The 18,318-nt window shown below is 36.5% G+C and overlaps 1 protein-coding gene across 6 annotated transcripts in view; it reads left to right on the top strand.

Annotated features, from left to right (window-relative positions):
* Positions 1-18,318, top strand: part of BTRC (beta-transducin repeat containing E3 ubiquitin protein ligase) — a 169,788-nt gene that overhangs the window by 60,565 nt on the left and 90,905 nt on the right. For 4 of the 6 annotated variants that reach the window (XM_081328167.1, XM_081328164.1, XM_081328165.1 and 1 more), the window contains one exon: positions 14,746-14,823. The exons of the other annotated variants lie outside the window; for them this stretch is intronic. In XM_081328167.1, coding sequence (XP_081184293.1) covers positions 14,746-14,823 — 78 coding nt within the window. The remainder of the gene's footprint in view (positions 1-14,745; positions 14,824-18,318) is intronic. 6 annotated transcript variants of the gene reach the window in all.

The raw sequence follows: 18,318 nt of genomic DNA, 5'->3' as shown, positions 1-18,318 counted from the left end.
ACTACATGGACACAGTGATGGTTATAAGTATAAGTAACTTTTGTCAGCACTATCTTAACTTTAAAAGAATGGTGATAAGTCAAGGACTACGTATAAGCTGGACAAGAATTGTAGTACCATTTTCTGCCCAAATATTCAACAGCAACCACAGAATAACATTTACCTGTAAACGTTAAATCAGAATAATTCCAAAGTGTCACTTGTTTATATGAACGGGAATCAAACCTAAAGGTCCGATTCCAAATTTTTCAAATATGTCTTATAGCCTTAAATGCTGAAAAAAACAACTGAATTCTGATTAAAACAAGAACCAGGTCTTTGGTATAAAAAAGATCAGGTAATAATTTTCCAGTTGTGTCATAATGGCTTTTGAAGTAAATTTGTATGCATTCAACTCCAAAAGAAAAAGGTGAGTGAAAGTGATAAAATTGAACATCAAAAAAACTAAAAAAAAAAGCCACCACCCAATTTTCATATGGAAGTTGCAGTTCAGAAAATTCCTTGGTATCTATATATCTTCAAAAGTTTTCTTTATAATTACATATCTAAGACAAATTAATATAAAAGCATTTCTTGGGATATACAATATATTAATATAATGTTTATTCTTTAACAATACTTATTCTACCCCATAAACTCATGGACATTTTTAGCCATCTATTTATTTCAATATTTATGTGAATTTAAAAGTTTGAAGTAGAAACTTTTAACAAACAATGTTTTTCTACAAATAATCATTCCAAACTAAGAGAATTATTCCCAAATTTACAAAGATGCCTTAGTCCTCAAATTATAAGTTATGCAGATGATGATGAAGAAATGTCTGTGGCCATAATTTTAAGTTGTTTGTACATTAGTTCAATAAAGAACTATGTGAAAATGTGCATCATTGTTCAATTGTTTAATCATTGTCAATAAAATATAATGTTACTTTATGAAAATGTAGAGACACGTGCCTAGCTTCCATGATATGCATTCAAAAACAATTAAAATAAAAATGTAATACGTCACAAGCAAAACATAAATTTTCCCGTTTGTGTATCTCAAGTAAGTTACAATAGCTCATATTCATCTATTCATGTTTCCAAACTATTGTTTGGCTTTTCTTTGATGTTGATCCCATATGGCAATCTAGTCTCTTGCATAATTGCCCCATTTTAATCAATGGAATAATTGATAAACCAGCAAGGATTTAAACTGATTATTTTCCTGACAAAACTTCTCAAGGGGGTAGGGGTTCTCTAAATTTTTGATGTGTGTTGTGTATTTTGTATATGAAGTGTGATTTGAGTTATCTGTTTTTATTTGCTTAATGATGGGGTGGTGTTAAAGTCAAATGTTTAATTAACCCAGCAATGGGCTGCGCTGTCTCTTACACACACATCCACTTGATTGAGATCACTCATAGAGAATACTGAATAGGAAGGATAATGTGGCACTCAGATGGAAGATTGCTTTTTCAATCTATTTGCTGGGTCACTGCTTTGAATGCCTTATTGGATGAAAGGCATTCAGCCTAAGGGGGGGGGAAGCCCAGCATTTAAGTACATTTTGCTTTTCTCCTGGTCCCTCCCTGCTCAGAAGTTAAATAAAACAGTTAACTAAAACAGAGTTGTAAATTTAGCAGGCCACTCATGTCCAAGCAAGATAGAGTGAATAGTGGCTTTTAATGTACCATGGCTAAAAGTTGTTTACTTTCCGATAGAAACTCTAAAAATCTAACCGTATGTGAATAAGAACTACTATGTTCTACATTCTTTGCTGCAGTTCTTTGAAGGATTCATAGAAAAACTCTTATGCCTATGACTGCTAATGAGGAAACAGTGTTTGCTCTTCACACTCTTGCTTTGCTTGTATTCCAAAATGAGACTTCTGTTATTCAAAGTTTATATTTGTAAGATTATGATCTAGATTATTTGATTAAATGCAATCTTGTTCCACACTCAATATAATATTACCATTTTTTTTCTTGAACTGATTTTTTTTTAGAATCATTCATATGTCACTGAGTATACCATGTGTATTCCTATATGCACTATGGTGGTAATCTTTGTTCAACTCAGGTATAGTTTATTAGTGGTCAGTTCTTTTGATAGGTAGGTCTAAGACCAATGGCCCCTTAACTACATAAAGCAATTTCTTTTGAACAGTAGAAGTTGTTTTAGTGCAGCAATAAGGTTGTCCTCAACTTATAACCAAAATTAGGACTGGAACTTCCATTGCCAAGCAATACTGTCATTTAGTGATTCGTGCCTGATTACGACCTTTCTTTACCACAGTTGTTAAGCGAATCGATGTAATGGAATGTGGGAATGTCCTTGAGGGAAGAGGGTAAGAAATGCTGCCTAGCATCAGACAAGAGAGGCAAGAATATCCCCCCTCCCCCCCCCCCTTCGTGGCTTAAAAGTCAGAGAAAGAAACTTAGAAAGGATCTGCCCTAGTGGATCAAGCAGTTAAAAGCAGTACTAGGAAGTTTTGTATATTCAGACTTGTAAGATTATGTTAATGTAGCCTTACAATAAAATAGATTTAGCTCATGTAGTCATGATTCTTATCTGGTTTACCTGGAAGGGCTGACAATCACCACCACTTTGCTTGTCAGAAGTCCCTGGGAAGGTCAAATGATCCCATTATAAATACATGCCAGTTGCCAAGGGCCTGAATTTTGATCATGAGGTGACCACTGGGACATCTATAAGTATGAGGACCAGTTGTAAGGGGTTTTTTTTTCCAGCGCTATCATAACTTTGAATAGTTGTTAAAAGAATGACTGTAAGTTGTGAACTACCTCTAGTTATATGAATGACCTTTCTTACTTTCTAGTTATAGTATCTTAATACTACTTTTTCAGTTCTTACATTCTAAGTATTTGTCTCGGTATTTTACATTCCTTCGTGGTTTTTGATGAATATAAATGATTGTCTCAATAGATATTCTTGTAAATTCATTAAGAGTTCTGTTTTGTAGTTGAACAGGAATGCATTGTCTATGGATAGTCCTCGACTTATGATCACAATTGAGTCCAAAATTTCTTTTGTTAAGCAAGACAGTTGTTAAATGAGTCAGGCCCCATTTTACAACCTCTTTTGCCACAGTTGTTAAGCAAATCACTGTAGTTATTAAGCGAATCAGGCAGTAGTTAAATTAATCTGGCTTTCTCCACTGACTTTCCTTGTCGGAAACCAGCTGGGAAGGTTACAAATGGTGATCACATGACTCCAGTGCAACTGTCATAAATACATGCCACTTGTCAAGTGCCTAAATTTTGATTGTGTGCCTATGGGGATGCTGCAATGGTCATAAGTGTGAAGACTGATCATAAGTCACTTTTTAGTACTGTTGTAACTTTGAACAGTCACTAAATGAATGTTGAGGACTCCCTGTCTACTGTATATAATTATCTAGAACCAACTTTCTGGAAAAAAATTTCTGCTTACTGATACTCATGCCAGTAAGCAACAAAAGTATCTTTATTAATTCAGTGATGGCTAATAATGACTTGAAATCTGTCAATTTCACATGGGAAAAAGATAATTTTGCTTAGTAGGAAAAAAAAAAACTACCGTAGATTCCGGCGTATAAGACTACTTTTTAACCCATGAAAATCTTCTCAAAAGTCAGGGGTCGTCTTATACGCCGGGTGCTGAAATTTTAGGGACAGGGCTGGCTGGAAAACCTGGAGCGGATCTTCCATTTAGTCTGCGCAGGGAAAGCGGGACCAATTGGAGTAGAAGCTGCAGTCTGTGATTTTTTACAGGCTGGGGTCTGGGCTTCTTTCCTTCTAAAGTTGAAGAGCAGCTGTAGGCAGGTGGGGAATGCAAGAGCAATTTGAAAGGTAGGTGGGGAATGCGTAGCCAGAGCAGCAACTTAGCTCTAAGGACACATTTGACTCAGGAACTGGGCGGGCTGGCTGGAAAACCTGGAGTGGATCTCCCATTTGGTCTTTTTTTTTAATCCCATTTATATCCCACCCTTCTCCGAAGACTCAGGGCGGCTTACAATTTAAAGCACAGATCAATGTGCTTAGCAATAGCCTTCATTCTATGTATATGCCTGCCTATTAGAGCTTTCACCCCTCCCCACAAGCAGCATTATTACAAAGTCAGCTTATTGCTCCCAACAATCTGAGTCCTCATTTTACCTACCTCGGAATGATGGAAGGCTGACTCAACCTTGAGCCTGGTGGGATGAGAACCTGCACTAATTGCAGGCAGCTGGGGTTACTTAAGGCTCTGCGCAGGGAAAGCTTTAGAGTGAATTAGGAAAAGTGAAAAAGTGAATTAGGAAAATAGGAAAAGGGTTGCTGGAATTGGGTACGTGTAGTTTAATGAAGAGAAGGGTGAGGGGTGACACGATAGCAGTGATCCAATATCTCAGGGGCTGCCACAAAGAAGAGGGAGCCAAGCTATTCTCCAAAGCACCTGAAAGCAGGACAAGAAGCAACGGATGGAAACTAGTCAAGGAGAGAAGCAACCTAGAACTAAGGAGAAACTTCCTGACAGTTAGAACAATTAACCAGTGGAACAACCTGCCTCCAGAAGTGGTGAATGCTCCAACACTGGAAGTTTTTAAGAAGAGACTGGACAGCCATTTGTCTGAAATGGTATAGGGTTTCCTGCCTTAGCAGGGGGTTGGACTAGATGACCTCCAAGGTCCCTTCCAACTTCTTCTTCTTCTTCTTCTTCTTCTTCTTCTTCTTCTTCTTCTTCTTCTTCTTCTTATTATTATTATTATTATTATTATTATTATTATTATTATTATTATTATTAAGTTTAATCCACTTGCACTGTTTTATGTTTACATGTTTGATGACAAACAGCCTTATGTTTATAAGTGGCAGTTTTCCTACTAAGTACCTGCATGTCATAAGCATTTGAATTAAAATTACCATATTAAAATCAAATCTGATGTTTTTTAATTTTTATTTGGTGTGCGTTGGAAGAGGGGTAGTCTTATACGGCGAGTATAGCCCAAACCCTATAATTTAACAGGAAATGTAGGGGGTCGTCCTATACGCCCAGTCGTCTTATACGCCGGAAAATACGGTAAATAGGAAGATGGCTCAGATGCCTGTAAGTCTATCTCACTATTTGGAGGATCTCAGATTGAAAAGAAAAATGGGAGCTATAGATCAAATTTAGGTTGTACTATCTTGCTATTCAGGAAGCATTTCAGACTTCAGCTTCCACTGCGATTCAACTTTTTCATACAAAATAGAATTGAAATAGCGGGATACCAGGAACCATTCTAAAGTAACTTGCAATATAGTAATCTGAAAGACCCCCCCCCCAAGTAATTTATTTGCAATAACAGTCCATGAGAAACTTGGAGCTCTGCAAGGGAGTAATATTGATTAGGAACACGTTGGAATAGCCACCTGATCTTGAATCATGAGGTTTAGATGTTTCTATATCCAGGTTTTACAGTGATGCATATTTCAAACCTAAAGGTAAAGGTAAAGGTAAAGGTTCCCCCGCACATGTGTGCTAGTCGTTTCCGACTCTAGGGGCCGGTGCTCATCTCCGTTTCAAAGCCGAAGAGCCAGCGTTTGTCCGAGGACGTCTCCGTGGTCATGTGGCCGGCATGACTAGACGCCAAAGGCGCACGGAACGCTGTTACCTTCCCACCGGAGTGGTCCCTATTTTTCTACTTGCATTTTTACGTGCTTTCGAACTGCTAGGTTGGCAGAAGCTGGGACGAGTAACAGGCGCTCACTCTGTTACACGGCACTCGGGATTCGACCCGCCAAACTGCCGACCTTCTGATCGACAAGCTCAGCGTCCTAACCCACTGAGCCACCGTGTCCCCTTATTTCAAACCTACTGGTACCTATTTAGTTTTGTACATACTACTGGTCATGAGAATTCAAAAATAGGACATCTGATCTACATGTAATAATAAGACATAAGACATGTTTTTGCTTAGCGTGATGTGCAAATCTGACCATTTTGTTTTATAAATCACAGTGAATGGATATGTGGACTGTATTAAATTAGAGATAAACCATCATATGGACTACTATAATCTGTGAACTAAGATTATATATTTTATAAACAGAGTTGGAAATGAGGGTTCAGTTATTTTAAAAGATAGTAACATCTAAGGTCATATAATAGATAACGAAAGTTAACTAGTCTTTGTGAATAAGACACAAAAGGTGCAGTGAAACTAGCAAACCTGATAGCACATTAATTGAGTACCTGCTGTTCTGCAGATGAAGCCATATTAAATACTACGAGAGACTATGAACCTGTGAATACAGAATGTTAATACAAAGTTTTTCTTACGTAAGTTTCCTCAGGTCTCTTGAATCTTATTGCCTCTTCTTAATTCTAGAAAAATGTTTTTGAATGTCTCTTGGCATTGTAAGTATAGATCCTTAACCCTGCTTTCTGCTATACAAGAAAAATAACCTGTATGTCTTTGCCAATACTCAGAAAAAGTCTTGAATTTCATTGCGTTTCATTTTTAACTTTTATTATTCTATGTGCTAGCTAGGATATAGCATTTTAAAAATACTCATTTGCAATGCAAAAGAATTGCAGCGGATCAAATGAAGAAAAACTAGTTCCAGTTGATTTGCTACATTGTTGTATTACTACTGTTCCAAGTTTAAACTAAGCTACAAATTGGGATTTAGGTATTTGCACTTTTACCAACAATAGTTGTAACTTAAATTCAACAGCTTTTTGGGCCTTTTGCTTTTCCTAGCATGTGATTTTAAATAAATACTGGTAAATAGAATATTAGGCCCTTCTGCTTAAAAAAATGGAAGATGAAGAGGATTTTAAAAAGGATATTTCATTTTAGAAGCTGATATGCCTTAATGACCTTTAGGCTTTTATAGTAATCTAACCTCTTATTAAGAAATATTATGAAACGGCTTTAGTACAGTTGTCTGAATTAACAAAAATAATTAAATGTCCTGATTAGAAAAAAGCAATTGTTCTTTGCTTAATTGTGGGAAATTATATTCTAAGACTCTTATTTACTTACATAAATAAAAATCACTGAAATTGGCTCTTATTTACTTATGCAAATAACATCATTTAAATTGAAGGTCCCTTCAACCTAGTAATTAAGTTTTGTTTCAAAAAATGTTTTTTGGAAGATTTTTAAAATTGTTTTATTTCTTGCCAATAGAATGCGTCCTTTCTTGCCACAGTTGTTAAGTGAAACACTGCAGTTGTTAGTAACACGGTTGTTAAGTGAATCTGGTTTTCCTATTGACTTTGCTTGTCAGAGAGTCGGAAAGGTGATCACATGATTCTGGGGCTCTGCAACCATCATAAATAGATTCAAGTTGCCAAGGGTCCAAATTTTGATCACATGATCACAGGGATGCTGCAATAGTCGTAAATGTGAAAAACAGTCATAAGTCACTTTTTCCAGTACAGTTTTAACTCTGAATAATCACTAAACAAATGTTTTTGTAAGACAAGGACTACCTGTATTACCAGCCTATAGATTCTTATGTTCATATTTACTGGTAATAATTAGATGACTCCAATTTATATTTTATCATAAATTAGTCTTTTATAACTATACCTAAACGTTAGGTTTTCTCTGTGTGTTCTTCAATTCTGTATTTCTTCTTAATTTCACAGTTGTTATATATAGTTTGTTCTTTCATTTTCTTCACTGATTAATTCATTTACTCTTCTTAAATTCCAAAGTGCAATCTTTCATATGCTGTGGTTATCGGCTGGTAAGGTGACAGATAATTGACTTCCGTTATCTGTCATGACTGGGAATTAAACTTTTGTATAATACTTTTTGTAATATAGAGAAGGTACACACTAGGTCAGGGGTAGGCAACCTCGGCTCTTTTATGACTCATGGACTTCAACTCCCAGAATTCCTGAGTCAGCTATGCTGCACTAGGTTAACAGCCTTAGATGTGCCTTTACCAAGATCAGCATTCCCTGCTGATTATAAGGACACATTTGGCATAATTTGGTTTGTATGCCACAAGTGCAGCTGAAGCTCAGTCTTGCCCCAAACACCTTCCTAATGCTCTAGACAAGCTAGGATCTGTAATCTAGTGCAGAGGTCTTCAACCTTGGCAACTTTAAGACTTGTGGACTTCAACTCCCAGAAGCTGGGCAAGCTGACTGAGGAATTCTGGTAGTTGAAGTCCACAAGTCTTAAAGTTGCTAAGGTTAAGGACCCCTGATCTAGTGACTATTTTCAAGCCAATATTTGTGATTATCTCTGACCGCTTAAAGATATAGGGAGTATATTAACATTCAATATCCATAGGATAAATAAAAGATTATATACAATATATATGTATTGTAAGGAGTCTCTTTGTAAATAGGTTTACGTAAAACATTTCTATTATATAGTTTCAGAAATTACTTTGGGTAGTAAAGGCTGGATTAATAACGTAAGAACGCTTTTTGTAACATTTTAATTTATAATTTTTAAATATTAGTAACATTCTTAAATTTATTCAGTTCTTACAGCAAAAAAAATGCTTCAGAGAAAAATATTTTCCCCATTTTCTCCTGCCTCTCCCACTCCTCTTGATTTCACAATTCACAGTTGGGGATTATCATGCTTTATGGCAAACATGTCAAACTCGCAACGTCATGTGACATCGTGTGATGTATCAGAGCTTTTTCCCCATTGCCGGCAATGGGGTGGGCATGGTTTCGTCATGATGCATCTGGCCTGCGGGCTGGCAGTTTGACACCCCTGCTTTATGGTAATGAATTACATAGTTTGTTTACATGTTCTCACTGAAGAACTCTACTGTTCAAACCATTTTCTATAACTTGTACTAGTTTTATGATTTGGAGATGTTTATCTATATTCTTATTCTTCGGAAATTTCAAGCATTGCAGAGATTATGTCACACATCTATCATTTTTTCAGGTCAATATTTTTTGAAATTTATAAACTGCCAATGCTCACATAAGAAACTGAGAGGTCCCTTTGCAGTAACAAGGTTCTTGTTTTAATCTATCATTTACAAAGACTGTAGTAGCTTTACTCTTCTGCAACTATTAAATTAGTATTTATTTCCCCTTCCTCTTAAATATGAACTGTGGGCAGAGTCACAAGGTAATTCAGATGAATTTTCCAGTTCTTACTTACGCTGTCCCATATGAAGGTGAAATTCAACTTAGATTCCCTCCTCCAAACCCTCTTCTGTATTGAAAGATCAAATGTGAGTTTATCAAAGTGTCTGGAATGTTGTATTTTATCTCTTTAATTGTCCTTGAGTTACTTAAGGAATTAACTGTGAGCTGATTGTGCTGTTGCTGATTTTCACTTCTGCATACCAATAGTGCTCATGATGACTAGACACAGTTAATTCTATCATTTAGTTTTGTCTGCTTCTACAGTCTAATATGATATTTGACATGATATTTATTCTCTCAAAGCAGCCTGCATTTTAATTAGTGTGTGTAGTCCTTCAAGGCTTTAAAGATTATTCCTGGGATAATGACTAATGATAAACATTTTATCTGCATTGTGTATGTGTATGCAGGTGTATGTATGTGTGTGTGTACACACAGACACAGTATGTATGTGTGTATATACACATACACACTTTTGAAATCCCCATACACTTACTTCCCCTCAAGCTCATCCTCTCTCTCTGTCAGGTTAATCAATAGACACCGTATGGCAGAGGGTCAGTAATCAGTGTCATCATGCCTTTAAATCGTGTTGAAAATTTGCTTAAAGCCTGGGCCAATTAACATCGAGATGATGAATGGATGGGTAGATGGGAAGAGCCTTGTGCTTGGGGGCTTTGTGCAAAGGAGATGCTCAGCTGTTGAGCAGCCGACACCAGCGAATAAAATCAGCCATTCATATGAGCTCAGTCCACCCACTCTTAATGATAATGTCAATCTAGCAAAATATATACACATTGGAGTTGTCATGAGTTCATAAATCAAAGGAGTTTGTCAAAGGCATTCAGATTAACGAGGCAGCAGCAATAACAAGTCAAATTTGCATAGAGAATTGCCTGAATCTCAGTAAATTATGATCCAGTTTTTCATTTGATTATTTGCTAATGTCTCAAGAGGGGAAATGATTATATTAGCATGCAAAATCTACTCCAGAAGTAGGAATCTGAGGTGCAGCCGACCAGCACATGATGACAATTAATCAGTTTCTACATACTAGCATGAATATACAAGGCCCAGAAATGAACTCCTTTTATTATTATTTCTCCTTGCTACCGATCCAAATGGTTCAGCTTGACAGTGACTTTATATTGCTTTAACAGTGTTCTGAATTGTGCCTGTAGGCAAGACATAGTTATGCAGCTATAACCAACCTATCCATCTGCCAACCAGATTGGAATTCTCTTATCCAAAGCTACCATTAACCCCCACTGACAGTTCCAGACAGGATTAAGGATTTGGAAGCATAAAGAAGCTCTCTCTGTGTATACAGTATATGGTTTCTCGCTTTCACATACAGATAGATTTTTCAAAAAGTGCTGCATCTGTATGGTTTATTAATAGTGCTGACAAATGCAAGCCTCCACTTTTCCCATCCTCAGGAAATAAAACCTCTATACCTCCATTGGCAAGATTATTGCTTGAGACAAGAGACATTTTTAATAATCCTGAAAGGCTTTTAAACCATCTATTGCCTCTGATTCTAACAGATGAATTTAATGCAACAATTTTCATTAGCATATTCAGATTCTTCACTGTAACTATGTAGGGATGTTTTGGAGAAGTGTGACTGAATTTAATGAGAGAACTGTGTACAATGGTTGTTGAGGTGGTTGCATGCCAGGTAGATTTGTTGTGTTCATTAATACAAGGTGAACATTCTCTAACAAATGACTTTTCTCAAAACTCTGTTCCTGTTAGGTCCCTATTACAAAAAAACAACAACAACCCTTTGCAAGTAGCAATTTAAGTATTGCCTGCTTACTGAGCTAAGAGTAAAGAACACATCTCTCACAAAATTAGGTTACTTTAAATTTTCTGATGCTTTCTTATCTTCAATCTTGTACTATGGTAGGATTGAAATCAGAGTATAAAATTTCCAGGGAGAGAGGTTAGACAAGTTAATCATTCTTCTCTGTTTTTCTTATGATTATATTACATTTATTTATCCAGGCCTTCCTTAAGGCAGATAAAAATAATATCAACCACACCATACCATTACTTTTTTGAGTATCATTTAGCAATTATGGAATAATTCAGAATATTCCTTACTCAATTTCATATGGGACTATGTCATTAATTATTGCCTTTTTTCTGAATTGTTAAATGTAGGGGAAAATAGCAAAAGACCAAATGTTATATGGTAAACTGAGTCAGAAGGTCTGATAATTCATGGTATCCTATGATCCATACATTAGAGAGAATATAATTTCTGATTTAATTTTTTTAAGAATAGCAATAACAAAATGACTTTTCTATCTAAATTGCATGTTCGAAATGAAGAGTGTTTTTAGCAACAGAACAGGGTATATAAAAATAATTGAATCACAGTTTTTGAACTTCCTTGTGTTTCATTGCAAAGCATCTCTTTACTTAGCAGCAGAGTAGAAGGTAGTAACAATCTCTTAATTTTTGCTCTGAAAAATAATTGAACTGCTGAATTAAAATTCTAGCCCTTGCCCTCTTAAATTGCTATAAGAAAGTCAACAAGCAATTCAGTGGAAAGTGTTGGTCACAGATGTGCATATTTATTTTACTTTTAGGATGCATAACTGAGCTAAGAGACAACTTGCACTTGAAAATTGTTTTCTGTCTTGGGATTGGTTATGATAGAAATTATATTTCAGAAATGTTCTAAGGCTTGTTGTCCACTAAGATTTCCAGTTTCTAAGCAATGAGTTCCATCTTTGCTGCCATTACAGAGCTTAATGTTTTCCAGTTTTTCAGCCTTTGCCAAGCGTAACTTAACTTGCTGACAAAAGTGCATGAGCAGCGCTCCTCTTTAATAGTCTGCTGTGTTGGTGCAGTAGAATGGGGTGACGGCAAGCTGTGAGCCACCATATGCACTTGGCAGTCATTGTCTGGTCTTTGTTCAGCCAACCTCTTAGTCTTGCCACCTATAAAGATAATGAATAAAACAAAGGCTTCAAATTAGCTGTTTAGTTTCAAGATGAAATTGGTAAACTTCAAGCATGTTGGGGTGGGCAACATAAAGGCAATAGAATTCCAGGCCCCTTAGTAATAGAACTTAGAAGGAAATCAAAGCAAAATAGGATCCAAAATTAAAAATCCAGTTACATTAACACTGTAATATCAACCTAAAATGTAATGTGTAAACGTTTTCCATCTTTTATATCTTACCTGCTATCTGATTCTTCCTAGCCAGCCCATATTTTCTGTGTTTATGGAACGATGTCAGCAGTCACCTTTCTTCTGACTTAAAATTGTCCTTAAAACTGTAAGAATCATGACTGAGACACTGTGTTGTCTATTGGGTTTTATCCAAATGAGTGTTTTGGGTAGCAATTTTTATTTTTAATGCAATCAAAAATTAGTATGTAGTTATTTACAAACATTTTAATCTCACTTTTAGCTACCAGAAAAAATTAAAACGTGGCTTCCCAAATTATTAAAGAAATTAGCACAATACAGTTAATTATAATTGTTCATAGCTTTTTAATATCATTTAGACAACAAACATTTGCTGCTAGGAAATAGGTGACTAGAAATAATCATATGGTCATCCCAGTATCATGGACATGAAGGAAGAAGCTAAATAGTAAAACATTAGTTTGTGGCACCTTCACAGAATCAAGTGGCAGAGGTAGGTAAGAACTGGGTACAACTGGTATGTCAGAATAAGTTAGTACTAAAATAAATGGAACAGTGGCTTGGCTTGGAAGTATAAAACATGTTTTCCATTGTAGGAGCTAACTTAGTTCAAGCTTATGCTGATCTGACAAGTAGACCATTTAAGTAAAACCACCTTGAAGTTCAATTTTTTTACATGCATATACATTCTTATATAAAAATCCATGAATAGAGAACTATTTTCAAATTAGGAACTCATTTCAACATTCAACATAATGCCAGGTACTCTATCCTCAGAGGAGGGTGGGTTAAGAGCAGAAAAATGGACAAGTAGCAACACTGAAGCCCATTATAATTTATATTGTTATAATAAATGCTGATACTGTTTTCATCATCTTTGTTATGATTGTTACAATCACAGTATTATCTGTGGTAGCAATTGAGAGGCCTCTGTGGTTAAACACAGAGTCTGTTAATATCTACAAGTCTAGAATGGCAGTTTTACTATTTCTTCTGACTATGATCTTTTCTACCAGCTGCCCTAATACTAGTAAGATCAGAGCAGTTGCATGTTTTAATGACTACACTGATGGAGACTGTGCAAGCATAGAGAATTGAAGAAATCTGCTGTTGGTTGCAAAATAAACAAGAGATTTACTTTTTAAAATGGTTATTTTGCCTACTGAGGTTTACATGGTTTGGGGTGATGACACTGTAATATTACCTGTAGGGAAAGAACCAGAATTTAACCCGAAAACAGGTATAATTTATTTTCGGGGGGGGGGGGAATAGAAGGCAGATAGGTACTATGCCATTTAGCTAAACAAAAAAACTGGATTGTATGTCCCAGAAATGCTACATAAAAAGCCAACCTCTGTTTGATAGGATGCCCACTTTGTTGCATTCATTTAAATTTCATAAAAGAGATCTCAGTGTACTAAATCCTGTACTGTCACAGAGTAAGACATACGAGTTTAGTTATGTAAAAGAATAAGTAGGGAACGGTTGCTGGAATTGGGTATGTGTAGTTTAATGAAGAGAAGGGTGAGGGGTGACATGATAGCAGTGTTCCAATATCTCAGGGGCTGCCACAAAGAAGAGGGAGTCAAGCTATTCTCCAAAGCACCTGAAAGCAGGACAAGAAGCAATGGATGGAAACTAGTCAAGGAGAGAAGCAACCTAGAACTAAGGAGAAACTTCCTGACAGTTAGAACAATTAACCAGTGGAACAACCTGCCTCCAGAAGTGGTGAATGCTCCAACACTGGAAGTTTTTAAGAAGAGACTGGACAGCCATTTGTCTGAAATGGTATAGGGTTTCCTGCCTTAGCAGGGGGTTGGACTAGATGACCTCCAAGGTCCCTTCCAACTTATTATTATTATTATTATTAAGTATTTTGCATTGTAGAAATTTGAAAAAACAAGCTGGAAAACATTTCTGATTTGCAACACAGGTAGATACTGTAGTCCTCATTTATAAGTTGACTTATTTTATTTATTTATTTATTTATTATATTTTTATACCGCCCTTCTCCCGAAGGACTCAGGGCGGTGTACAGGGCAATAAATATAAAAAACAGAATATAAAAGTTAAAATACAATTAAATATAATGCCCAAATTTAAAATTTAAAACAATAATTAAGAACATATTTAAAACCCCAACCCTGAGCATTTCCAAATATGATGGTAATAACTGTTAGTATAAAATCATTTTCTGTGCATCATGCACTTGTGCCCAATTTCTTCTATTGACAACAATGCACACCAGAACGAGCGTAATTTTGGCATCACTGCATGGGAGAACTTTATTTAAATGAGGCAGCAGCAACTAGTGATCTTGGCAGCATCTCTTTCTCTCAGTCACATGATTTTCTTAGCAACTTTGTCGCTAGAAGGGATTGTGGTTGCTAAATGAGGACTGCCTGTATTATAAGTGCTTATTTAATTATGTAAGTAACCACCTTAATGGATACTTAAACTACTTCTTTTATTTTTATTTTCTGTATAGACTTCCTCTGAAAGAGAAGATTGTAATAATGATGAGCCTCCCAGAAAAATCATTCCTGAGAAGAATGCACTCAGGCAGGTATGAAATTGATTCAAACTCACAAATACCATCCACCTCTTTACTTGAAACAGCTAGGATTCTCTGACATATCTCTGAAAAGCTATAAAATAAAAATAGACATGATTTTGTTTCAGCTTTTTAATTTGAAACATTATGCTAATTTTGAAGAGATTCTGTATTCTTCAGAAGCTGACTTTTTAGGAGCTAATCTATATCCAAATGACCTATAATCTTTATAGAGCAGTCTGGGAGTTGTTCCCTGTGATCTTAACCTGGTTCAGTAATGTCTGTAAAGCAGTCCCTTGTCTATTGGACAGATAAAATTGTAGTCATTTTCTTGGCTGGTTTCACCTGGTAACAGTCTCCCATCTTAGGTTTAACGTAGCCATTCAGAGTTCTGTAACCTATTTAACCTCTTAGAAAACAGCAATATTATCTCAAAACAAAATTCAGGTAAACAACTAATTAGCATTCAATTGTTCAATATTAAATGTACATCAGAGTAAAAAGTCACATATTTCTGGTCCCAGTTTGAATTCAATGAAAGGAAAATTAAGTGATCCCAGTACACTCAGGTTATCTATAGTTATGCTATATCATTAACCTTCAATTACTGTGCTACATACATAGCAACATAGTGTTTCGTGAGGCTACATACCTACGGCCAGCAGAGTACTATTGAGAAACTTCAGGACTGCATGAAAGTAAAATTATGATTTGACTAATGTTTGGAAACTTGAAATTTAACATTAAGAAAACCAAGATCATGGCATCTGGCCCTCTCAATTCCTGGCAAATAGATGGGGAAGAAATGGAGGTAGTGACAGATTTTACTTTCCTGGGCTCCAAGATTACTGCAGATGGGGACTGTAGCCCAAGAAATTAAAAGACACTCCTTGAGAGGAAAGCCATGGCAAATCTAGACAACACACTAAAAAGCAGAGACATCACCCTGTCAACAAAAATGCATATAGACAAGGGTATGGTCTTCCCAGTTGCAATGTATGGCAGTGAAAGTTGGACCATAAGAAAGGTTGAGCGCCAAATAATTGAGGCCTTTGAACTATGGTGCTGGAGAAGACTCCTGCGAGTCCCTTGGACTGCAAGGCAATCAAACCAGTCAGTCCTAGAGGAGATCAACCCTCACTGCTCTTTAGAAGGCCAGATCCTGAAGTTGAAACTCAAATACTTTGGCCATCTAATGAGAAGGAAGGACTCACTGGAGAAGAGCCTAATGGTGGGAAAGATTGAGGGCAATAGAAGAAAGGGACGACCAAGAATGAGGTGGCTGGATGGAGTCACTGAAGCAGTAGGCGTAAGCTTAAATGGACTCCAGAAGATGGTAGAGGACAGGAAGGCCTGGAGGAACGTTGTCCATGGGGTCGCAATGGGTCAGACATGACTTCGCAGCTAAAGGCATTAATAATAGAGGAATTAGGTTAGTCATAAGGATCCTAGTGAACATTAACTTTGCTCTGGCAAGAATTATCACTGTTGAAAGATAGTGTATGAGGGACCATTTTGACTACTTTCATTTTCTCTTGAAGGAATAAAGGAGAGAAATAATTAGTTTAAAAGTAGAAGAAAATGTAGGTCATTTGTGGGGGGGAGATTAGGGATAAAATCTGTATACATGCATACAGCATGGTGTATGTTTGTGTTTGTGTGTGTGTGTGTGAAGTTTTAGAAAACAATGACAAGGGGCCAAAGTTTTTGGCAACTATGTTTAGCTAACAAACAAATGCTTTCTCTAGTAAGTTATAAATTAATTTTAATAGGCTGATCCAGATGGTCTGTTTGGAAAATGGATAGCTTGATCTGTTGAAAATTAAACTAAATTTATCTGTCTCATACTTCAAACTGAAGCTAGTGTGAAAAGAATGCCCATTAAGTCCAGTGGATATAGATGGACCAGCAGGTCACACATGGGACTAATCTGATTCATTGTAAAAATAAATGTGTGAATTATTGAATGCTACTCCTGGTTTGAATCCTGTTTTATGCATGTGTGTAGCCTTTTTGAAAGAGCTTCTCAAATGCTTCAGTGCCCTTTTTAACCTGTGTGTTTCTATTTTAAATTCAACATTCTTGCCAAAAACATAATTAGTTTTCAGTACCTATCGTTTAGTGTTGAATCTGAATGGTAGATTGATTAGGTCAAGCATTTATTATTTTAAGGGCTTTACCTCTCTAAAGAATTGAATCTTAGTAGCCTTGAAAGAGAGCTAGCCTTTAGAAGCCAATGAGGGGGAATCTCTCCAGGGACCTTTGAGCCTTTTGGCTTTGGGGTGTGTTAAACAGAGCCATGAATGAAGATTTGTAAATTTATTGCAATACCATCTGGGTTTTCTCTTTCTTTTTGCAAGGACCATATTGTTGTTGGATTGTAGCTGTCTGTTGTGAAGTCACTCCCCAAGAGTCTGCCCTCCTACTCTAAAGGAAAGTGATGAATAGCAAAGGTCAACAGGCTTAGGTCACAGGGCAGCTGATGTCCAGGGCTGCCCTGAACTTGATTATTCTCCTGCCTTTTTGAAAAGATGGCACAGCAGAGGTTATTTAAGGAAAACTGTTCTCCTTTGCTCAGATAGGGTATTAATGAAGTATCTTTTTCCAGACAAAACGTGCTCTGCAGGTGGAGGGAGTCTGGATATGGAAATTCTTTGCAGAGAGGAAATTATGTCAAAAGGTGCCATGTGGGGGAAGTGCTGATAGCAGCATCATTGAAATGGTATGCATGGCAGTTTTTGCATCGAAGTGCACAGCTTCCAGACAGAATAACAGTGAAGCAGCTATTCCTGAGTTGTCAACTAAAATGGTTCTCCTTCCTTCTACACCAGCATTTCTCAATCTCAGCAACTTTTAGATGTATGGACTTCAGCTCCTAGAATTCCCTAGCCAGAATAGCTATACCTTTCCATCACCATATTTTGGTAAGCCGTTTCTTCAGTAGTTTTGCCTTGTGTTTTCTGTCTGCAATATTCAGAGGTTTTGGAGGACGTACAAGGCTCTGATATATTGTGGGGAAAATAGAAAAACTGCTGAGCCCAACCATAGGATGTTTACAATTTTGGGCAAAACAGTCTAAAAAGACATCTCATAGTTACCTAAAATTGAATTAATATCCTCCAGGGAGGGAAAAATCAACATGATTTATTTAACCTGACCTTTAACATTAATAATGACCAGCAAGGTTTCTAAAAGTGTTCGTAAAATAACCTATTTGTTTCCTGCACTCCCTCAATTAATAGTCTCTTGAGGGTTTTTTCTTTTGTACTTGAAGAGTTAACTTATAAATTAAACAGGAATCCAAGGCTGTTGCTGAAGATATTATCCTGAAACATAAAGCCCACTTGTATTGACTTTTTACTTTAATACTAATCATATCTGTCAGATGTGCTGCTTTTCTGCCTTCCTCTCTGAGGGAGAAAATGTCTAGCATTGCCTATTCTTCTGACCTTTTGTTTCTGTGTCCACTTACAGCCTACTGAACGTGCATAGTGATAAATAAAGCTG

Source organism: Vipera berus, assembly GCF_964194415.1.
Source record: "Vipera berus genome assembly, chromosome: 5".
NCBI lineage: Eukaryota > Metazoa > Chordata > Lepidosauria > Squamata > Viperidae > Vipera > Vipera berus.
The sequence above is the reverse complement of the archived record's forward strand: the minus strand, read 5'-3'. Positions and strand labels throughout refer to the sequence as shown.